Below are 25,083 nucleotides of genomic sequence, written 5' to 3' on the forward strand. Positions count from 1 at the left end.
CAATCATTCATTCGTTTTTTCTGGTCAACTCCATACCCGCTTCTGAAAAAGGATAATAAATAAATAAATCCACTATCCCACTACTTTAACTCCCAAGAAAGAATTTGCAAGACGCTGTTCTTTTCCTTTTTTCTTTTTTATGGTCAAATTTCACGTCTATTAGAGTAGGTGCCTTATTTTATTTTATTTTTCTATTTTTTTTTTTTTTTTTTTTGTCTTGGCCGTTTATTCAAATTCAGCGTTATCTTTTCTTAAATTCAACTTTGATTTTATAAAATCTGATAATCTGAAATAAAAGAAAATAATACGAGGAAATCATCATAAAAAATTTTGAATACTAAAAAAAATATTTATTCTGTTAACAATATACATACATAGTTTGTTACCTTAATGTCTAAGAAAATACACCTTTAGTATGAATCCCGTCACTATGAAACTGAAGATCATTCTTTTTAGTTAGATAAATATAATTATCCTAAATTATCTTATGTAGATGATGTCTGAAGAAAATTGTGTAAAAACTTGAGTAACAACTTAACTAGCCATTCATATAACTTACACAAAATGTTTATAAAGCAAACATTGTGGATATAAGCCTTAAAGACCATTGTTACCATTTACACTGAGATTAAATCACTTTGTCACCATCAGTCTTGGAGCAATGTTCATTGACATCAGTTCTTGGAATAGCAACTTGCATGCATATGGGAGACGCACCTGTGAGATCTGTGGGAAATTTTTAAAAATAAATAAATAAAAATATAAAATTTATCTAAATATAAGCATTTAATCACTCCTTTTTAGCCTTAACACAAATAAAAAAAATTCTAAATAATGTCAACTTACCTGAGTCTTATTTCGGCAACCTTTGCATTCAAAGGTGTTGTTTCTGAGGTTTGCAATACACATCAAGCCACACAGGTTGCAGACATGCACCGAGTAAGGATCACTGACTTCAAACAGTCGCTCTCGCAGGAACTGTGCAGCACCATGAGCTATCTGACAGTCTCGTTCCATCTCTCCAAACCGTAGACCACCCTCCCTTGAATAATGGAAAGTATGATTTAAGTATTATATCATTTACCAGTGAAACCATTTGTGTGTGTGTAATTCACTGTTTGATCTGCTGCAGTCTATGACGAGACAGCCAGACGTTACCCTACGGAACGAGCTCAGAGCTCATTATTTCCGATCTTGGGATAGGTCTGAGACCAGGCACACACCACACACCGGGACAACAAGGTCACAACTCCTCGATTTACATCCCGTACCTACTCACTGCTAGGTGAACAGGGGCTACACGTGAAAGGAGACACACCCAAATATCTCCACCCTCCCGGAGAATCGAACCCCGGTCCTCTGGCTTGTGAAGCCAGCGCTCTAACCACTGAGCTACCGGGCCGTGTGTGTGTGTGTGTGTGTGTGTGTGTGTGTGTGTATTTACCTATTTGTGTATTATAGGGCCCGAGCTAAGCTCTCTGTGTCCTGTCTCCTTGTCCACTCCTGTCATATCTCTCTTTCATCTGATTGACACACACCGCGTCAACGACATCACTGTTCAGTTTATTCCACTTATCAATACTACGATGCGGAAAACTGTATTTTCTCACGTCATTTAGACAGATGTCTTTTATTAGTTTTTTTCCATGTCCTCGGAGATGATTACTTGTGGTCACCTTTATCAACTCTCTGTCCAATATGTCAATCTTGTTCACCAATTTATACATAGTTATCATGTCTCCTCTTGTTCTTCTCTCTTCTAATGTGGTCAGCCCCAGTTTCCTCAGTCTTTCCTCATAGTCTAACTCCTTGAGTCCTGGTACCATCCTTGTTGCCAGCCTCTGTACCCTTTCCACCTTCTTCACATTTTTCTTCATATTCGGTGACCAGACGCAAGCTGCATATGCTAACTGGGGTCTTATTAAGGTGCATAATATCTTCTTCATCATTCCTTCATCTAGGTAGTGGAATGCAAGGCCAATATTTTGAAGCATGTTATATGTTTTCCAAAATATCTTGTTAATGTGTTTCTCCGGTGACAAAGTGTTTTGCACGGTTACTCCTAAGTCTTTCTCCTCATTGGTCTCTTCAATTTTCTCATCACCCAGTGTGTGTGTGTGTGTGTGTGTGTGTGTGTGTGCGTGTGCGTGTGTATTTACCTAGTTGTAGTTTTACAGGGCCTGTGCTTTACGCTTATGTGGCCCTGTCTCCATATCTACACTTATCCAATTTTTCTTTAAAGCTATGCACACTCTTTGCTGACACCACTTCATCACTCAAACTGTTCCAAGTCTCAACACATCTCTGCAAGAAACTATATTTTTAACATCTCTCAGACATCTTCACTTCCTCAGTTTTTTACTATGCAATCTTGTGCTTCTAATGTCATATTCTTCTCTCAAAATCAGTTTCTCATTATCCACTTGATCCATTCCGTTAATCAATCAATAAACTTGTATCAGATCCCCTCTCTCCCTTCTCTGTTCCAGGGTTGGTAGATCCATAGCCTTTAGTCTCTCCTCATATGTCATCCCTTCAAATTCTGGAACCATTCTTCTAGCCATTTCTTTGTAGTCTCTCCAACTTCCTTATGTGTTTCTTTTATGGGGTCCACACAACTCCTGCATATTCCAATCTGGGTCTTATTATAGTACTTATCAATTTCTTCATCATTTCTTTGTCCATGTAGTGAAATGCTAATCCAATATTCCTTAGCAAATTATATGTATCTCTGAAAATTCTATCAATATGGCTTACCGGTTGATTTTCTTCCATCGTCACTTCCAAGTCCTTTTTCTTTTTTACTTTCTCTAGTTCTACTCCATCTCCCATCTTATAGATTCCCACTGGTCATCTTTCACTCTTTCCCATTTCCATGACATGGCTTTTGTCCACATTGAATTCTATCTCCCATTTTTTAATCCATTTCCAGATCTTGTTTAAGTCTTCCTGCAGTATTTCACAATCCTCTTTTTGCTTTATAACTCTGCACAGTTTCACATCTTCAACAAAAAGATTTATGTAGTTGTTCACTCCCTCTGGCATGTCGTTTATATATACGAGAAAAAGTATTGGCGCCAATACTGACCACTGTGGCACTCCGCTTTCTACTGCTCTCCACTTGGACTTCATATCTTTAACTACCGTCCTTATTTCTCTCCCACTCAAATAATTTTCCATCAATCTCAATGTGCTTCCTTTTAAGCCACCCTTCTCTAACTTCCAGAGCAATCTTTTGATGTGGCACTTTATCAAACGCCTTTTTTAAATCCAAATAAATACAGTCAACCCATCCCTCTCTCTCTTGTACTTTATCAACTATTCTAGAGTAGAAACGTCTTTTTCTAAAACCAAATTGGCTATTTGATAATAATTTGTTGTCTTCAAGAAACTCGATCCATTGTTTCTTTATTACTCTTTCACACATCTTGCATATTATACTGATTAGTGATACTGGTCTGTAATTTAAAGGTTCTTCCTTCCTTCCTTTCTTATATATGAGAACCACCTCAGCTCTTTTCCATTCTACTGGTACTGTTTCATTTTCTATTGAGCATTTTATGATGTTGTATATAGGACTTGCTAGTTCTTCCTTACATTCTTTTAATATTCTGCCTGAGACTTCATCCGGTCCCATTGCCTTCTCTTCATCTAATTCCGTCATCAACTCTTTTATTTCAAGCTTGGTTACTTTAATCTCTTTCATATAGACAGTCTCTCTATTACCCTGTGGTCTTTCAAATTTGGATTCCTTAGTAAAGACCTCCTGAAATTTACTATTTAACAGTTCTACCATACTTTTGGGTCTTCCACCATACCGTTCTCTCCTTTTAACCTTTCTGTTACTTCTTTTTGCCTTATTTTTCCATTTATGAATCTGTAGAACAATTTTGGTTGCTCCTTACATTTTTCAACAATGTCCTTTTCATAGTTCCTTTCTTCTTCCTTCCTCACCTTAGCATATTCATTTCTCGCTGCTCTGAAGTTTTCCTTATTTTCTGGATTTCTATTTCTCCTCCACCTTTTCCATGTTCCATCTCTTTTCTCCTTTGCCCTAGCACACCTTTCATTAAATCAATCTTTCTTTCCTTCTTCTTTAGGTCTATATTTTGGGACATATTCCCTGACTCCAGTTTTGTATATTTCCAAAAATAAGTTATATTTCTCTTGCACCTTCCCTGAGTTTTCCATCTCCTCCCAGTTAACATTTTAAAAATAGTTCTTGAGGTTCTCAATATCAGCCTTTCTGTAGTTTAATCGGTCTCCTTTGTATGATTCGTCTCTATCTTCCTTTCCCTCTTCTATATCCATTTTTAATATTACATGGTCACTCTTTCCTAATGGGCACTTATATCTAATATCGTCGTTCATGTGTGTGTGTGTGTGTGTGTGTGTGTGTGTATCTTATCTTGATGTACAAACTAACATTACTACAAACTGTATCTCAAAAACCATCAATTGTAGTAAATGTATGAATTCTATCCACAACTCAATCACCTCTACTCATATCTTTCAAAAATGCATATCTAGTAAAGGGAATGAAGTTTATACAATGATCTTTAGTATACCTGGCACGACCTTCCATGGGTTGCCTCACAAGAATTTGCACCGGACCTCGAGCTCGGGAATGAATCTTGTCATCCACCATATGCTTCAAACGCTGGTAGTATGTAGGAGTTAAGAAAATCTGGGCATTCATCTTCCTTCCTGTGTGCCCACAATACATGATCTGAAAACAAACATCACCTAATAAAACCACTGCCTCATAATGTTCATTAGTACAATCATATATCACTAATAATCATGATATATGGCATTCAATAACATTTTCAATGACGTACCTCATTTCCTCTTAAGTGATAACCATACTCTTGCAACAGATTTGAGATCTTTGACACATTGACAGCATCGTTGAATGGTGTAGCATCACCAATCTCACCCTTGTTGGCACCAAGTTTACCTTGCAACGCCTCAATCAAGTGACCAATTGTCATACGAGAAGGAATGGCGTGAGGGTTAATGATGATGTCGGGAGTAATTCCTTCAACTGTGAAAGGCATATCCTGAAGACAAAGGAGGATAAATATACAAATGAAAATGTTGGAATGAAGCTACAATGAAATCTTTTACAATAAACTTTCCATACAATATCATACTCTGTTTTTTGCATTCAAGAAACTCAAAATAAAAAGCACACACACAATCACTTTCCAGCCTTGGTTTGAATTCCAGTTCATGACTATTAGCTTTTATAGATCCCTAAAAAACATTGTTGGTTGGCATTTGGTGTGATACCCAGCCATCTATGAACCAAGGGATCAGGAGGGATGTTAAATAATTGTACAATGATTTACGGAAAATGCCCAAAGAACAAGTGCATAGTGTGTAGAGTGCAAATTATGCCCAAAATCAAAGTGATAAAGGGCATTCTTAGAGTGAAAAGGATATCAAAAATTGAGAGCTTACCTCAACCCTGTACTGAATCCCACATGTACCCTTCTGGCCATGACGAGAGGCAAACTTGTCGCCAATCTGTGGTATCCGAACTGATCGCACTCGGATTTTGGTGAAGCGATCTCCATCCATGTTAACAGTCAACATGACCTGAAAGAAAATTAATTATGTTGAAATTACTATCACAGTTTATCTATTGCTACCAAAACATAAGGAGTTACTGTTATTGTCATCATTTACTTTTTTTTTATTTATTTATTTTTTTAGTAACAGCTTTTACATACACACAGACTTACTTGATCTACAATACCAGTTTCTGATCCTCTCAGGAAAACACTTGCATCTCTCTTGCTGAACCGTCTTGACTGTCCCTCAAGTTCGTCTTCGCTTTCCGGCAGTGTGATGGTCTTGCCAATGATCACATCGTCCCCGGACACACGCATACCAGGGGAAATGATGCCATCCTCATCCAGTTTGTCATAAATAGCATGACGCATGCCTTGACATGTGTCTCTTGTTGGTTTCTCAAATAGCTGTTGAGAAGTGTAGATCTCATTAGCACAGGATTATGACATAATTCACGAAAGATAAATACTATATAATAAATTTACTTTTAAATATAATTTTGAAGTTTCAAAATATAACAAGGAAAATAATACAAATCTTCAAAATGAAGAAAAATTGTTACATTCTTTTTAATGACTCACACAAACATGGAACATGACATTCAAGAGAGAATATATCTTGGCTATGGGGAAGTGAGACAGGGATTTCCTAATAACCTATTTTGATTTCCTCAATGTCTTATAAAAATAAAAAGGCATTTTCAACATCCACATAGAACCAGGATATACAGTATAGTAATAAACCATTTTGAGAGAGAGAGAGAGAGAGAGAGAGAGAGAGAGAGAGAGAGAGAGAGAGAGAGAGAGAGAGAGAGAGAGAGAGAGAGAGAGAGAGAGAGAGAGAGAGAGAGAGAGAGAGAGAGAGAGAGAAATATAAGATGAATTCACAAACCTCCTCCTGCATTCCTGAGCGTCTTGTCTCAGCATCTTTGTAGGAGCGATAGAAGCAGGACCTGAAGAATCCTCTCTCCACAGCAGAAAGGTTCATGATAACAGAATCTTCTTGGTTGTAGCCAGTGTAGCAAGCAATACCAACAATAGAGTTGATCCCTAAAGTTGTGAAATTCAGTAAGTACATGCAAAGCTGTATTTATTAAGTCACATTTATCAAGGCCCAAATACACCACATAACCTCTGCCTATTTGCACATGAGTGAAGTGTATCTATATATTCAAAACTGTAATAAACATACCTCCAATTACCATTTTATATCTATGTAAATATTCAATATGGTAGACAGCCTGTTCATGTTTTTTTCAGCTGTGTGGAGGATCAGTCAGGCAAGTGGTTATGAATGCTGGTATACTTACTTTTTTAATGTATTATGATGCACTGTTAAATCTAAAAACATTCTCTCATCAGATAATCCAAGTTATGATTACCAATAAATGTAATTAATTTATTTGAACACATTATGTTAGACCACTCAGGTGGAAGAGAGCAGAGTATACTTAGTACATTTCAGCCATGGTTACAAATATAGATATTGCTCATGAATATTTTACATGATTCAAGTTGCTTCCACCTCAGATTCATGATATTACCTGCTGGTAGCTCTCTGAAACGAAGGTATTCCATTGATCTGGTAGTAACAAGTGGCTTCTGTGGATAGAAGAGCACATGGGCCAGGGTGTCCATCCTGACGTGGAAGTTGGTTATGTACACACCCATGGCTTGCTTACCCATAGCACTCTGTAAGAGAGGCAACATCAAAAAAAGGCAAATTCCAATTGGCAGTCTAAATCATGCTGTAGTACAATGCATTATTATTAATGTTTTGAGAGAAAAACAAAGAGCCATACCTGGTAAGTATTACGGGGTGACTGGTTGTGATCAGGGAAGGGGATGATGGAGGCACACACACCCAGCACCATTGCTGGATGGATCTCACAGTGAGTGTAAGTGTTACAGTAAGTCTTCTCTTCCTCTGATCCAAGATCTTCAAGTGACATGGCAATCATGATAGTTTCCTCTTCTGAACAATCAATGTATTCAACCACACCACTTGCTACCAGATCTTGCCAACTGAAATTAAATTGTCCAGTGAAAGGAAATTAACCCTTTTTTCCCCTCCAAATCCTTGCATGTAATTTTGTATTACTAATCTGCTTTACAGCCCCACACAAGAAAATTTAAATCCTACAAATTCACAAGGTAGCATAAGCAACAAATAATGATGATGACTCAATGATTACAAATATATAGAAGAGAAATCTATATTCACACTCATTACATTACTATACCTGAAGTTGTTGTATTCTCTCTCCTTGAGTAAATCTATGTGTCTTTTCTTGAGCAGTAGCTTTCCATTCTCTACAACCAAGAGAGGGCGACAGATTCGTCCAGCATCTGTGTAGATACGAATCTCCCTGTCCCTGATGTCTCGCACCATGCACACCTGTGGAGGCCACAATTTTGATTAACTTGTCATGTGTGTATATATCACATGCAATGATCATGTTCATTTTGTGACAGATAGCTTGAAGACATTGAATTCCACACATCTCAGAAGAACAGATTATGTCAAAGTTATGTAAAAGCTGACGGATTGATGTGTCTGGAATTGTGAAAAGGATCAAGAACTTAGAAAAATGTGCAGTCCATTTTCTAAAAAATGCCTACAAATCATCTGCACTACCTATCAAGTTTTCACTTAGCCACTCTAGGGTGATATAACCCACAAAGAAGGGATAGCAGTGATGGAGTGCCCACATGCACAATGCCCACACACTTATTTCCACATTCTAGCACACACTTTTACCCATTTTCATTGGACCCAACTATCTTTACACTGTGGGAGATCCCATTTGACCATGAAAAATTGGCTATTTTTTTCATAAAATAAATAGCATGAATAAATAGTGTGAATTGAGGGAATATCCAGACATGTTGGTAGATGGCACACAATTAGATGAAGCCTTATCAGAAGCCAATACGAACACTTCGTATCTTTATTGTTTTCTTTATTTACTGAATTTTGGATATAATAACCCCTGAGGCTATTGAATACTAAGGGGAGGCGACGCTTTTTACTTAAGAGGTGTATTTTTTTTAGTCAGATTCTCATAAAATATGGTGTGTTTATGTATTAGTACCTCAATTACAAGAATCCCAAGTATTATTGAAATACAATCATTAGTTTTAGAGAAAAAATATATAGTATGCGCTGAAAACAGTAAAAAATAGCATCGGCATTCTTTGTTATTTCTCGAATGTTTTTCAACCTACTACTTCGAAAATAAGTACATGCTGTAGATGTATGTAGCTTTTTTTCATAAATGGAAAAAAAATTTAAATATCGATGACAAAAAAAAACTACCTTTTTTTCCTTTTCAAATCTTTTTTTAGAGACATACGTATAGTTTTTTTCGAAATGTTTCAAGATAAAAAAAATTTCCTATGTTTCCTCTTTCCATTGATACCTTTATATCTGAAATTACTTAAAAATTAACGGAGATATTGCGCTCGAAATATCAATAACTTTAGTTTTGAGATATGAGCTGTTTTCTGTTGAGCAGTGCATGTCACGGTTTGTTGGCTATATGCTTAGTCCCTGGGCAATTCTGTTCAATCCTGCACAGCCAAGGTCAGTTATTACCTCATATACAAGCTTGTAGTTCATATACAAGCTTGCAGTTCAGCTCAGTGAGGTCTCTTTCCTTCCCAGCATCATCTACCAAGTGATGTGGTGTTACTGGCGTGTCACTGTCACCGCATGTGGAACACGTGACATTGATGTAGGTGTCAAAGCTGTTATTTGTTGCCTCCATTGTCTTGGTACCAGCATTTGGTACATGTTCCTGATAGCAGACTTTCAAGCTGTGAATGAAAATAATGAATTTTTCATCTTCACAAGGAGGAATCTTCCTTTTCAAAAGATGAAAAGGTATATCCATCCTTGTTGTTTCTCGTGACTCGGTTGTTGCTTGTGATGGTGAAGTTGTCGGCTGTGAGGTTGAGGGAACAAGCTGAAGTGGTGGTGGTGGAGAGGACACGTGTGTGACCGGGATCAGGTCATGAGTGAGTGGTGGTGGATATCTTTATCTTTGATTGACGACCCATGACTTTCAATGTTCTAAAGTGCAGGGAAAGTGTGGAAAATCAAAAAAACGATTAGCTGCAGAACGCTACACATCTACATTCCAAGACGTCCAGCAAGACACTGCCTGTGACTGCCAACCTCACAGCCTACTACAAGGCACATAGCCTCTCTCTCGCTCTGTCCTGATGTTACCATATGAAGGTCTATAACCTAAATACACTAGAAAATAGAAGAAAAAAAAAAATAAATAAATAAATAAAAAAAAAAAAAATGCTACAAAATCATAAGCAACGACAAGTCATGTTGCCTACCACGTGGCGGGGCATTTAAAGAGACCTTTAAAGTGTGTAAATAAAGGTAATTTAAACATATAAGGAATTATGATAGGAACTTGCCGTTTTCACAGAAAACTGTAGACATTTCAAGGATAACAGCAGTATTAATAACTCAATTTTGAGGTTTGGGTAAAAAAAAAAAAAAAAAAAAAAACACATTTTTTGCCATCGTCTCCCCTTATAGGGATTCTTGAATTAAAATCACACAGCTGATTCACTAGCCACACACTCACCTCAGACACAATTATGTCCATCTGTCGCCTCAGCTTTCTCAGTGTCATCATGAGCTGCTCTGCATCGCGATGGATGCCAACCCAACACCCATTCACAAAGATTTTTGTAGCACTGAAGAGAATTGGATTTGGTTATTAGCAATAAATTCATAGCATACGTATATATTGTACAATAAGATGCAATATTTCATCCTTATTGTATAAACCTGTAGTAATGGATAAAATGCACATATGTAACACTTATTTTGAGTGACATTTACAGTAAAGCATGAAGCAAGTTCAATTAACATACAAGTCAAGTATGGCTTAAATTAGGATTATAAATTCAACATGTCAGAAAACTTATTTGAGTCTGGCTGACACAAAGTGGTAATGATGCATACAGGAGAAAAGGATTAATAGTTAATTAGTCAGTCATTTATTATCATTGTAACATCATTAACAATAATGTTGAAATTATAACTACAGTTCAACTTACTCTTCTATAGAAGATGGAGCAATTTCCTCTAAGTTTTCCATGGACCACTCCTCCAAAAACTCCAGGATGGGGGCAGGCTGAGATCCTACAGAGATGTAGGACATGAGGGCCAGGTTCTTCACCAGGCCGACAGCAGCTCCTTCAGGAGTCTCAGCAGGGCAAATCATTCCCCACAGGGAGTTATGCAACTGACGAGGCTTTGCCAGTTTGCCGTCGCGCCCAATGGGAGAGTTGACGCGACGCAGGTGAGACAGTGTGGAGGCAAACGTCAAGCGGTTCAACACCTACGGACAATGCTTAGTGAAAAGTTTGTGAGAGAGAGAGAGAGAGAGAGAGAGAGAGAGAGAGAGAGAGAGAGAGAGAGAGAGAGAGAGAGAGAGAGAGAGAGAGAGAGAGAGAGAGAGAGAGAAGGGGACTCCAAACACATTCTAACACCGTAGAACAGTTATAATTTTCTCTAAATTTCACCTTACTATGAGATTATGAATACACTAAGCTGAGTAAGAAAGATGGACAAGTTCCATGACACATGATATACCAGAGGGTCAAATCCTTAAGTTGCTCCCTGCTTTCCTTACCCTGATTGACATGCAAATCCTCTGTGTTCTACTTTGAGCTCTATAATTGCATCAAATCAATTATTTCATCAAAATCTTATGACAAAGAAAACTATCAAGTTGTAACACAAAACTGACCTGAGACACACCAGCCCTGGCCTGATGTGCCTTCTTCTGGTCTCCCCAGTTACCAGTGGCCAAAGAGTACTTGAGGCCGTCAGTGATCAGCTTTGGCTTCACCGCAGCATCAAGGCCATACTCTTGACCTTTGTCTAGCAGCTTTTGGGCGTGCATCCGAACCTCTTTCATTAGATTTTTAAATAATCTGAAAATTCATAAACATATTAGTGCTAATATACATAGAGCTTGCTACCATCACCATGATCATAATATCACCATCAACATAATTTCTAAACATATAATCAGAAAAAGAAAACGGAAGTAATGACAATGTTAGGTAATTCTATGCAAATAAAAATTTTCTTTACTCCTATTATTTCTTCAGCAAGCCTCCAGATTTAGATAAGATTTTTATTTATTTCAATATGAAGTTTCAAGATTATACCCAAACATAAACACATCTCTATCACAGACCATTTATCAAAACATGTCTAATCCTTCAGAACCATGTTTAATCAACAAGAGAGATCAAACAACAGAGAATGTGTGATGAAAGGCACAATGATTACAGTAACAAGAGTAAAGTCATGTTAAAGAGTCTTGGGAAAATAAGCCTTGTCTACTTTGATGATCTTTAATACTCTATATTATAGAGTATTTAATCAAACTGCACTACTAATTAATCCTTCAATTAAAAAACAAGCTAGCATCCTTTCACCAAGCATATATCAATATCAGCACACAGACAATTCTACTGACCCTCTGAAGAGCAATGCCATAAGAGGCCCTGCAAGATCCAGCCTTTTGTTGCCATAGTGATCACGGTCATCCAGCTCCCGTCGACCCAGTGCTGCCAGTAGAAGTCTGTGTACCATGTAGCCCAAGAAGTAGGCCTTTTTGGTTTCACAGAAGTCAGAAACACCAACATGAGGCAACATTTCTTTCTGCAAAATCTCCCTGGCATATTTGATACGCTTTTCTTTGGTTACACCAGGCCGAGCTCCTCTCCCTCCTATAAAATTCAGGGCAACATTTTGTTCCTGAATCACAAAAGCTTCATCAAGTGAGGGTTTTACCTGAAAAAAAATATAAGAATTTATTTATTTTTTGAATTTGTTCAGTTTTATCATGCAATCATATAAATGAAATTAACAAAGTAGTTAACAATATACATCTACACAACGCAGAATTCCTCTCCCTTGATTGGAGGAGAGACAGAGAAGATAAGGTAACATGCTTCACTTATAGACAGACTTATATTCAGATGACAGAATCATAAAACAATATACCATTTCCATCATTTCTGGATCATCAAAGTCATAAATGATGTGTTCCAGAATATCCCTGTCGGCCACAAAGCCCAAAGCACGGAACACAATCATTACTGGAATTTCTTGCTTCACATACGGCAGGACACCAATGATTCGCTGGCCAATGGCAGACTTCTTGGCACTCTGAAAACATCAAGTCTTTAGTATCATCACCATTACTATGCATTATTATCTTCACATGCCCAAACTATCCATCTAAACACATAGTGATCTGTTCATTGTCAACTACCTTAAAAGGGCAGTTTGTCTTAACATCCTATTTCTTATTCTATCCCTTAAAGTTAATTCATACAAACTCCTTAAACACCTCAAACTTTCAATAAATCTAATACTTTCTTTCCCACTACTCCCATGTTCCATGTTTCATTATTCAGCATGGTGGCCCCACTATTCCTGCATATAAATCTCTCTTTCAACTCATACCCAGTTTCATATTTAAGAATCTTTCTCAGTCCACCAAGTACCCAATACCCAGTTTCATTTTACCCTGAACTTCACTTGTCTCAGTTATTCTGTCCATTGCAACTGTTGATCCCAATTTGAAACAATCCAGCAGTTCTTTATCCAATCTTACAACCATCCTTCCACACTATTGAGTATTTCATTGTTTCTTTTACCCATACCAATACTCAGTTTCAGTTTCCTCTTTCTACACATACACCCAAACTCCTACACTGGTCCTTTCAACTTGTTCTTTAAGTCACTATAACTACACCATTCATAAACAAGTTGAACAACAATGATGACAGAACACAATCCTGACACAAACCTACTTTGATTGGAAAAAACTCACTCAGACTCCCATGCATACCTTGCTACTTACACAGAAACTATTCACTCCTTCAAGTAACCTGCCTCCAATTCCACATGCTTTTAGAACCATAGGGTAAGCATACATATACAAATACTTACACTTCCTCCTCTTGCCATCATGTTGATCCATAAGGTTGACACCGGTCGAGCTGAATGTTCAATGCAGGAACGAATTTCACATTTGTAAGCATACTTGCCATCCTTCATGCTGAACACATACACAGTGTTAGTGGCCATCTTCTCCTGAGCAATAAGCACCTGTAAGAAATTATTTATTAGTTTTGACATAAAAAAAAATATTGCATAAGAGTTGTCAAGGATCAGCACGTTTCCCATTGTCTTTACAGTAATATACGATAGAATCATAAAATTGTGGACTCTCACTTTCCTGATTGAAATGGCAAAGATTATCTAATTTATTTTTTAATGAATGTTACAAAAATTCAAACTAATATGCCAATGTTGTACCTAAGAAAGAATTGATATATTTTTAGTGGACACTGGCACTAACCATATATCATTGCTTTTTTTTTTTTTTTTTTTTTTTTTTTTTTGTGTGTGTGTGTGTGTGTGTGTGTGTGTGTGTGTGTGTGTGTGTGTGTGTGTAAGAGGGAAGACCGGTCAAGGGCAACCAAAAAAACTGTGGGGGGGAAAAAAAAAAAAGAGCCCATTGGGGTACTGGTTCCCAAACTGGTTAAATAGATACTAATTAGAAAGGGATTCCAAGGATGGTAAAGGAGTTGTCTTTTTTAAAAAGTCACTTGGCACTGTATAACTTTGAGATACTACCACACCAAAGTTACACACACATGAAAAGTTAATTTCAACTTTAATTTAACACTATTTCATTCTTTTCCTACATGAGTGTTTGTGAAGTATTTGCAATCATATCTGAATACACAACTCTTGTATTAACTTTATTACCATGAGTAAAATGAATATTTCTCCTATGCTGCAAAAACAACAAATAAGATTACATATATCAATTAGGAACATTATGGAAACACATCACCAAAATCCTCATGAAAAAACAACCTAACCATGGAAACTCACTGAGTCCTTCTTTTTCTCTATCAGCTTTCAACTCAAACAGACAAATACTGATGAATATGTAACTTCAACAAGAAAACTATTTTTTCAGTCTGTGATGTTGATAGGCTTAGTAAATTTTCTTCATTTTTCTAGATGTTGTCCTGACTCCCTCAAAATAAGAAATCAAAGGTCTACAATATACATGATCACCTATTCAGAAAAAAATTTACACAACAAACTGTTTGCTTTTCCCATCAATGTGTCATCCCAAGAACTATAGATGTTTTTGAGGAACAGACCTTTTCTGAACCATTGATGATGAAGTAGCCACCAGGATCAAGGGGACACTCATTCACTTCATGCAAGTCACGATCAGTCAGACCGCTCAGCAGACAATAGGTAGACCGCAGCATGATTGGAATTTTACCTGATATTTGATAAAAATTGTAGTTATTTGAACAGACTAAAATTCTATGCACAGTACCATATTCAATATGGTTGATTATAAATAAACACAAAGGTTTTCATTTGTAGTCATATTGGACTGTGATTTCAAAGTGTTTTCACTGAACAATAAGCCTTATGAGTATACAAGCAACTTCTACTGACCAATGTAAATTTTTTCTTCCTTGTGTTCAATAGGCTTCTCTCCTTCCTTGATGACAGTCTTGACAATATCAACATACAATGGAGAGGAATAGGTCAGGTTCCTGAGCCGGGCCTCGTTTGGCATCATGTTGTAGTTGTAACCATCCTTTTCCCAATTGGTGGGTTTACTCAGGTAGATTTGCTCAAACTTCAACAAATGACGAGGCTGAAAAATTCAAGTGTTAGTGAAGGAAATTTAACAGATATGAAACTAAGTTTTTTTTTATTTTAATATACATAGTTTTAGAAATAGTTATTCTAGTCTTTTTTCCTAACTCAACAAATATGTACTAATTAGGGTCATTGGAATGTGCTGAGTAACCAGCAGTCAGTGGTTGCTTTAAAGTATGACTTAGTACCTTAGTGACTTAGTATCTTCCAAAATCACTTATGCTAACAATAACTATGTCATCTGGTGACCCACAATTTACAGAACAGAATAGAAAATAAATAATAGAGAAAATACTTGCAAGTACACTCTAATAATTTTTCAATTAATTTCTAGTCTTCTGTGTTACATTTGGTGTCTAACTTTTGCACTGGTTTCCATAGGAACTTTTTTTTTCCAAGTCCTGAGGAAAATTAAGCTGAAAAAGGCATATTTTGATCATTTGAAATGAGAGAGATGTGCTCCTATTGCAGCTGTAAAATACTCATGCATTTTGGCTGATTGCACTTCCATGTCACAGAAAGAAGGATCAGAGTGTGAGATGATGGCTTGTACTGTATTTCCTAAAAGAAAGAGGCAACTCACAAAAGAAATTTGAGACAATGTAATTAGACAATCTTTCTCATCAGTATCTTGCTACAATTTTATATCAAAACATTGTTATCCATGTTACTTGTATCAAGATTTCTGTCTGTTTTCACTGTATGATGAGAATGAATAAATAAAATCTGCATTTGTCCCAAGGTCATGATACATCTTGAAATAATAAGTGTAGTATCTATATTGTTCTTATTCTTTATTTCATGATGGTGACTAAAAATTTTCCTTTTTTCATCAGTTGGTTTGATGGCTCATAAATGGTTTTGATTTTTTTCCAAGCACACCTATCCTTTGTGTGAAATGGAGTGAACCAGTGAATATGGTAGTTCTTCTATGAACTCTGACCATTCCAGTAACACTAATATTGATTCAACATCCACACAAATTTACCATGAATGAATACTCACAGGATTTTCCAGTTCACCACCGGTATGCTGTGCCTCTGCTTGGAGATCAATGGCCTGTGAGTCCTCAACAATTCGCTGGATGGTCATTGTTATGAATTCATCAAAGGAGTCAAGCTGCTGCCTCACGAGACCCTTCTCATCAAAGTAAGAGGAGATCACCAGCCAGCAAGCTTCCTGCCAGATGTCTGGAGAAATTTCATCCCCATCTTCATCACCATAGGCTATATCTGGAAAAAAAAAGTTCAATTTTATGACGTTTGCAAAGATACTGCCTGTTTCTGATAGCATTAAACTTATCCATCCTCTCTGGTGTGTTTAATCCTGTGACAATGGGAGGTGGGAAGGGATAGCAAGTGTCTAACTTAATGGAGTAAGATACAAGATATGTTTGCTGTCCCCTTGGTATATTTTTGGAAACAATAAAATCATTTACCTGTTTTTATAAAAAAGAAATGTATTTTTAGAATATATATATATATATATATATATATATATATATATATATATATATATATATATATATATATATATATATATATATATATACAGGGTGTTCGGAAAGTCACTATGTACTTACATATTTCAATATAGAATACAGGAGGTAAATATGAATGACAATTATAAATTATGTTGAAAGTGACCCCCCTTAGCATCAATACAGGCTTGGACCCTTCTTATTTTGTTTCTAAACACAGCTATCAGTTGCTCGCTTGAAATAGACTGAATGAATGCTGTTATTGCTGCTTGCAAGTCATCCAGCGTGCGCGGACGACCTCGATACACTGCAGATTTTGCTGCTCCCCATAGATAAAAGTCTGGTGATTCAGATCTGGTGAACGTGGGGGCAACACGTCTTTCAAAATAATGCGGTCTCCAAAGAATTCCTTTAATAAATGCATAGATCTGCCAGATGTGTGGACAGTAGCACCATCCTGTTGAAACCATTAGTAATTGATTTCATCACTTGTCATCTGACCGATGAAGGCGTGAAGAATATCCAAACAATAGCGCTCGCTGTTTATTGTGTTCATAAAGAAAATAGGGCCAACAATTCTAAAATTATTAGAAAAGTGCACAGTGACTTTCCAAACACCCTGTGTATATATATATATATATATATATATATATATATATATATATATATATATATATATAGAGAGAGAGAGAGAGAGAGAGAGAGAGAGAGAGAGAGAGAGAGAGAGAGAGAGAGAGAGAGAGAGAGAGAGAGAGAGAGAGAGAGAGTGAGAAACTGGATCAGGATCACAGTAGGGCCGTGTGATTCACCTTTTAAAACATTTACTAGCCTTTTAGCTTATTACTTACTGCTTTAACAACTTTCCGAGAAATGCTATTTGCTGCAGCTGCATGATATTCTGCAATGGTAATTGTATCTGATATCCAAATATTAACCTCAGGAGAAGGGGTTTAAGTTATCTCTGGCAATGTTCTAAGATCTGGGTCTGTCTCGCTCTCCTTGCTTCCTGGCTCCCCTTTCGCTGCTCTTTTTTACGCAGCTGATTTGACGTCATATATATAAAGCTGAGCTACTAGTTAAGAAGGGAAAGGGGGAGAAAAGAAATAATAAATGGAGGAAATGGGAATAACAAGTGGTAATGAATATGGGAATAGGGGGAAATTATAATAAAACAGCAGATAGAAAGAAAAATAGACAACAAATAGGAGAAAAGGATAACAAATAAGGGAATTGGAGGAAATAATAATGAAAATGACAACAAATAAGGGAATAGGAGTAAATGAGAATGAGAATGTGGTAACAAATATGGGAATAGAAAGAAATAATGATAAAACAGCACACACACAAAATGCTGTCTGCTGTCTCGCGACATAAAAGTTTCCTGTATGAATGTAGGGGAAAAAAAAAAAAACCCTGAGGCCGTCTTGCAACATAAAAATACTTCCTCTATTTATTATCCATTCAATTTGCTGTTAACATAACATAACATAACATAACATAAATAATAGGATAACAAAGGGCCACCAGGGCCCATCTAGGTTATCCTGTATCAGTCGCACAGCGACCTCGTCATCAGTACTTAAAGATACACTTACAAGTACACAATACATTATATACTAATTCTAAATATTTGGCCCATTAACAGGGCTAAGTCCTGCAGCGAAATCCTCTACAATTTGTGGTCCCCATACATGGGGATCATGTCTTATTTAACTATAGTAAATTTCTTATAAAAACTATCATGCAGTGCTATACATAATTATAAATCTAATAAATTTAAGTGCTTATCTAATCTGTTTTTAAACATTGTCAAACTAGTGCTATTTACAACCATCTCTGGCAATGCATTCCAGAAGTCTACCACCCTATGACTAAAGAAATATTTTCTTATAATCTAACCTGCAGCCTTGCTTTCTAATCTTCCTGCCATGATTTCTAGTCCTATTTCCTCCTCTAAGGTAAAGAAAGATCTCACATCTATGTAGTTTGTATCTGAGAACATTTTAAATAACTCTATCATATCCTCTTATACATCTCCTCTCAAATGAAAACATGTTTAATTCCTTTAATCTATCTCTATACTCCAGGCGCTTTAATGCTGGTATCATCCTAGTTGCTCTTCTCTGAACTGCTTCTAACATGTTGATATCCTGCCTATAGTGGGGTGACCAGGCCTGTATGCAATACTCTAAATGGGGCCTAACATAGGAATTATATAAGCTACGCACCACTTCCTTACTTTTATAACTAACATTTCTATTTATAAAACCCAGGATCCTATTTGCCCTATTTCTTGCTTCTAAACATTGCTTTGAAAATTTCATAGTCCTGTCTATCACTACTCCTAAATCCTTTCCTTCCTCTACTGCCTCTAGCCAACATCCCTCCATCTCATAGTTAAAGTTTGTGTTGTCTTTACCTTTACCTGTTTTATTGCCATTTCATCCTATTCTCATATTCTTTACCACATTCTCAGTCCCATTTCCTCCAATATATTGTCATATTTTCATTCCCTTTTCCTCCTATTCCTCTACTCGTTATCCACCAACAAGTGTGGCTTCATATGACGAGGTCGCTGTGCGACTGATACAGGATAACCTAGATGGGCCCTGGTGGCCCTTTGTTATCCTATTATTTATGTTATGTTATGTTATATGTGATGTCAACTCAGCTGGGTGAAAGAGCAGCGAAGGGAGAGCGAGAGGGACCCAGGTATTAGGACATTGCCTTATCTCCATATTATCCACCCCCACCAGCCAGTTTAGGTAAGGTTGGCTAATGTTTAGTTTTGTTAGGTCCTTACGGAGATCCTGGGAGGACAAAACACCAGGCTTGGTTAGGTTAGTATAAAGTTAGGTAAGGTTTCATTTTCCTTCTTCTGCATTGAATAAACACGTCTTTATTATGACTGGAAATATATGAAGACTATTTTAAGGGCGACAAGTTTCATTATGCAAAAATATTAAAATAATGATAATAGAAATGGCGTGTGAGCAGCACAGAGACAAGTAATGGCAGGTTCCCTGAACGGCGGGCGGCGAGTGTTGCCCTCCACCCGGCCAGCCTCTCACCTTCGTCTATATCAGCGTAGGCCATCATCTTGCCGGCGTGGTGTGTCTTCGCTTGCTAACCGCAAGTTCAATGCAAAATTCAACTCCTTTTCCAGTGATCAGCTACCACAAACGTTCCAGCGCAAGGGAACAACACCTAAACAACCACTCGCCACGCCGTTCACCCAAACACTAGGATGATTACAAAATATTGCCAGATTTTCCTACATCTTCAATATGAGCGCCGTGAATCAGTTTGTAAAGCGAGAATTTTTAATTCCTGATCACTTTTGGTTATTTTTCTTTAAATAAAAAATTCATCATCTTTAGCCATTTCTTTAACAAATAGAATTTCTCCTCCACATATATATTCATATTTTATATTCATGATGTTTGATATTCACCTACACTCAGTAATAGTTATGAAGCTTCATCTCTATGTAGAATAAAGGTGGTGTCAGTATGCAACCAGTCGCAAACAAGTTGGTCTTGTTCAGTCGATTTGCGACTTTGTTTACGTTGTGACGTGATGTTACGGAGAAAGGTTTGAAAATGATTGATTGATTGATACATTTATTGTTGAATTAATAAATAATTACAACAAAGGAGGAGGATGGGCCTTGCCACCCACCCCCTGGGCAAGGACTTAAGGTTAAAGTATCACAAAAATAACTCTGGACAGCATACACAGCAAGAATACAAGTATTTCAATAAATAAATACACATATTGCACACCTTATTGCATAAGACATCCTACAGTCTGGGGACAAACTGAGGATATTCCCTGAGTATTTCCTTGAGGGTGGCAGAGTCTAGGAGATGGTCAATGAGGCTGTACAAGTCATGCTGACCTTGTGGCCTAAATTTAGCAATGAGAGGACATTCCATGATATAGTGACGCAGAGTGTGTCCCCTTGGTGCAGCACACAGCACACAGCACACACCAGGAGAAGCACTGACTTCCCAAAAGTATTTGTAGCCTAATCTGAGCCTCATTGCCACCCTGTCATGTGATGCAGTATGTCTCCCGTAGGTGTAAGCACAGCTCTGGGAGACACGTGCATAGTGAAGACTAGTGCTACTGCCCCTATGACAACAAAGCTCGAACTGATCACTAATGCTACTTTGTACAAGTCCTTAATGCTACTCTTAACATAACCCAGAGTGAACTCAGTGCCAGGGTCCACTGTGTCATCTTGTAGGGCACACTGAGCAAGGTGGTCTGGTTTTTCATTTAAAGGGATACCCACATGAGAGGGTATCCAGATGAAATGGACCGTGGCACCGGCACCTTCTAGGGCGTGGATGAGATCAAGACACTTATTAACTAGATCACAGTCCATGGGGGAGGTGGATTGAAGGGCATACAATGCAGCCTGACTGTCAATAAAGAAATATACATTCTTATGGAGAGGCGCCACAATGTGGAGCGCCTCCAGTGCTGCATACAGTTCTTCCCTAGTGGAAGGCATGGGTGCAGAGAGCCGCCTGGAAACCTCAGTGTCAGTGTAGAGACTGGCAGAGATGTAGTCACGGATGAACAGCCCACATCCAGACCTGCTGCCATTGACTGACTCATCACAATAAACATGAATAGCCTGAACGTGTGGGTACTTGGACAATTTAGTCATGAACATGTCTTGCAGCACATGAGGGAGCCAGTCCCTCTTCGGCTGATGCAGTGAGTGAATATCAACACTGACACGGTGAAGGTTCCAGGCGGGTTGCAGCGGTGACATAAAAACGTTAATACAAGCCTCGGCTACACCTACACTTGTCTGTACTCCCAAGATCTTCCTAAGGTATTGTGTTGTAGGAGTGCGAGGATCATGATACAGGTGGTCAGTGATCCCTTTAGAGAGTCAGAGCCCGTGCATAGCATACCACTAATTGTGCGACAAGTCATTTCCTGTATCCTACACATAATACTCAGCAAGTGCAGTTCAGCTCTGAGGACTTCAATCCGTGCAGTCCTGGGGCATCCCAAGATTATCCGCATGGCTTCATTCTGTACAAGCTCCAGGGGACGGAGTTGGGTGGCACTAAACTGTATTAAAACAGGGGCGGCATAATCAATAAGGGACCGTATGACAGATATATAGAACATTCTTAGGACTGGAATGCCCGCCCCCAGGCCCCTGTTGGCTAGCAGCCGAAGTGGTGCTAGCTGTGGCAAACAGAGGGAGAGAGAGAGAGAGAGAGAGAGAACTTTGCTGTCGCGTGACAGCAGACAGCATGTGTGTATTTACCTAGATGTATTTACCTAGTTGTAGTTTTACAGAGCCTGGGCTTTATGCTCGTGTGGTCCCGTCTCCATATCTACACTTATCCAATTTTTCTTTAAAACTATGCACACTCTTTGCTGACACCACTTCCTCACTCAAACTGTTCCAAGTCTCAACACATCTTTGCGGGAAACTAAATTTTTTAACATCTCTCAGACATCATCCCTTCCTTAGTTTCTTACTATGCGATCTTGTGCTTCTAAAGTCATATTCTTCTCTCAGGATCAGTTTCTCATTATCCACTTCATCCATTCCGTTAATCAATTTATAAACTTGTATCAGATCCCTCTCTCTTCTCTGCTCCAAGGTTGGTAGATCCATTGCCTTTAGTCTCTCCTCATATGCCATCCCTTTAAATTCTGGAACCATTCTTGTAGCCATTTTTTGTAGTCTCTCTAATTTTCTTATGTGTTTCTTTTTATGGGGAGTCCACACAACTCCTGCATATTCCAATCTAGGTCTTATTTTAGTACTTATCAATTTCTTCATCATTTCCTTGTCCATATAGTGAAATGCTACTCCAATATTCCTTAGCAAATTATACGTCTCTCTGAAAATTCTATCAATATGGCTTACCGGTTGATTATTTTCTTCCATTGTCACTCCCAAGTCCTTTTCCTTTTTTACTTTTTCTAGTTCTACTCCATCTCCCATCTTATAGATTCCCACTGGTCGTCTTTCACTTTTCCCATTTCCATGACATGGCTTTTGTCCACATTGAATTCCATCTCCCATTTTTTGCTCCATTTCCAGATCTTGTTTAAGTCTTCCTGTAGTATTTCACAATCCTCTTTTGTTTAATGACTCTGCACAGTTTCGCATCGTCCGCAAACAGATTTATGTAGCTGTTCACTCCCTCTGGCATGTCATTTATATATACGAGAAAAAGTATTGGTGCCAATACTGACCCTGTGGCACTCCGCTGTCTACTGTTCTCCACTTGGACTTCATATCTTTAACTATCGTCCTTATTTCTCTCCCCCTTAAGTAATTCTTCATCCATCTCAATGTGCTTCCTTTTAAGCCACCCTTCTCCTCTAACTTCCATAGTAATCTTTCATGTGGCACTTTATCAAAAGCCTTTTTAGATCTAAATAAATACAGTCAACCCATCCTCTCTCTCTTGTACTTTATCAACTATTCTAGAGTAGAAACTCAATAAATTTGTCACACATGACCGACCTTTTCTAAAACCAAATTGGCTATTTGATAATATTTTGTTGTCTTCAAGAAACTCAATCCATTGCTTCTTTATTACTTTTCACACATCTTGCATATTACACTAGTTAGTGATACCGGTCTGTAATTTAAAGGTTCTTCCTTCCTTCCGCTCTTATATATGGGAACCACCTCAGCTCTTTTCCACTCCACTGGCACTGTTCCATTTTCTATTGAGCATTTTATGATGTTGTATATTGGACTTGCTAGTTCTTCCCTACATTCTTTCAGTATTCTGCCTGAGACTTCATCCGGTCCCATTGCCTTTTCCTCATCCAATTCCGTCATCAACTTTTTATTTCAAGCTTGGTTACTTTAATCTCTTTCATATAGACAGTCTCTCTATTACCCTGTGGTCTTTCAAATTTGGATTCCTTAGTAAAGACCTCATGAAATTTACTATTTAACAGTTCTGCCATACTTTTGGGTCTTCCACCATTCCGTTTTCTCCTTTTAACCTTTCTATTGTTTCTTTTTGTCTTATTTTTCCATTTATGAATCTGTAGAACAATTTTGGTTGTTCCTTACATTTTTCGACAATGTCCTTTTCATAGTTCTTTTCTTCTTCCTTTCTCACCTTAGCATATTCATTTCTTGCTGTTTTGAAGTTTTCCTTATTTTCTGGATTTCTGTTTCTTCTCCACCTTTTCCATGCTCCATCTCGTTTCTCCTTTGCCCTAGCACATCTTGCATTAAACCAATCTTTCTTTCCTTCTTCTTTAGGTCTATATTTCGGAACATATTCCTGACCCCAGTTTTGTATATTTCCAAAAATAAGTTATATTTCTCTTGAACCGTTAATGAGTTTTCCATCTCCTCCCAGTTTACGTTTTAAAATAGTTCTTGAGATTCTCAATATCAGCCTTTCTGTAATTTAATCGGTCTCCTTTGTATGATTCATCTCTATCTTCCTTTCCTTCTTCTATATCCATTTCTAATATTACATGGTCACTCTTTCCCAATGGGCACTTGTATCTTATATCATCGTTAATTGGTATATCCCTTGTAAAAACTAGGTCTAATCTTGCCGGCTCATCGTTTCCTCTGAATCTTGTGTTTTCCTTTACTCTTTGGACCATCAAATTATCTATCATTAGGTTCAGGAATCTATCTCCCAGGCATCTTCCCCATACCACTTTCATAATTTTCCCAGTCTACCTCCTTACAGTTGAAATCTCCTACCAATATCACTTTTCTCCTTTCCTTAATGATTCTTGTAAGACTCCTTATTGTGTCATCTATCATGTCTCTATATTCTTGGTTAGTCCATGAGTTTGTTTTGGTGGCACATATGTTCCAATGATTGTTAACTCCTTTTTGTTAATATGCATCTTAACATACAGTATTTCTGATTTTCCTTCCCAAACTCCACTTGATTTACCACTATCTCCTTCCTTAACATCATCATGACTCCTCCTCCTCCTTTACCCACTCTGTCTCTCCTCCATATATTATACCTTTTATCTATGTCTATTTTATTGCCTCATTTAACTTTGTTTCCACCAGGCATACAATATCTGGTTCTTCTTTCTTTATGTAATCTCTTAATTCTAATTTACTAGATAAAATCCCATCTATGTTTGTATACATCATTTTTAATCTCTTGTTCTTATCATTTTTAGTTAAACTTGCTCCATTTTTTTCTCTTCTTTCTCTTTTATATACCATTTCCTTATCCTGTCTCCTATAATTCTTCAAAAAAATGCCTTCT

General features: G+C 37.5%; 1 protein-coding gene across 1 annotated transcript; it reads right to left on the minus strand.

Moving 5' to 3' along the window:
• Positions 1–335: 335 nt before the first annotated feature.
• Positions 336–20,070, minus strand: LOC123519489 (DNA-directed RNA polymerase II subunit RPB2). Its single transcript, XM_045280836.1, has 20 exons — positions 19,891–20,070; positions 16,345–16,571; positions 15,130–15,334; positions 14,820–14,947; positions 13,588–13,746; positions 12,634–12,798; positions 12,104–12,420; positions 11,363–11,549; positions 10,668–10,951; positions 10,190–10,301; positions 7,823–7,977; positions 7,382–7,604; positions 7,124–7,271; positions 6,472–6,629; positions 5,751–5,987; positions 5,467–5,604; positions 4,842–5,063; positions 4,569–4,729; positions 847–1,042; positions 336–726 (listed from the first exon to the last, which is right to left on the minus strand). The coding sequence occupies exons 1-20, from the start codon at positions 19,916–19,918 to the stop codon at positions 634–636; spliced, it is 3,543 nt and encodes a 1,180-aa protein (XP_045136771.1). The 5' UTR covers positions 19,919–20,070; the 3' UTR covers positions 336–633.
• Positions 20,071–25,083: the final 5,013 nt, after the last annotated feature.

The sequence above is a fragment of the Portunus trituberculatus genome, chromosome 45 (genome assembly GCF_017591435.1).
Source record: "Portunus trituberculatus isolate SZX2019 chromosome 45, ASM1759143v1, whole genome shotgun sequence".
Classification (NCBI taxonomy): domain Eukaryota; kingdom Metazoa; phylum Arthropoda; class Malacostraca; order Decapoda; family Portunidae; genus Portunus; species Portunus trituberculatus.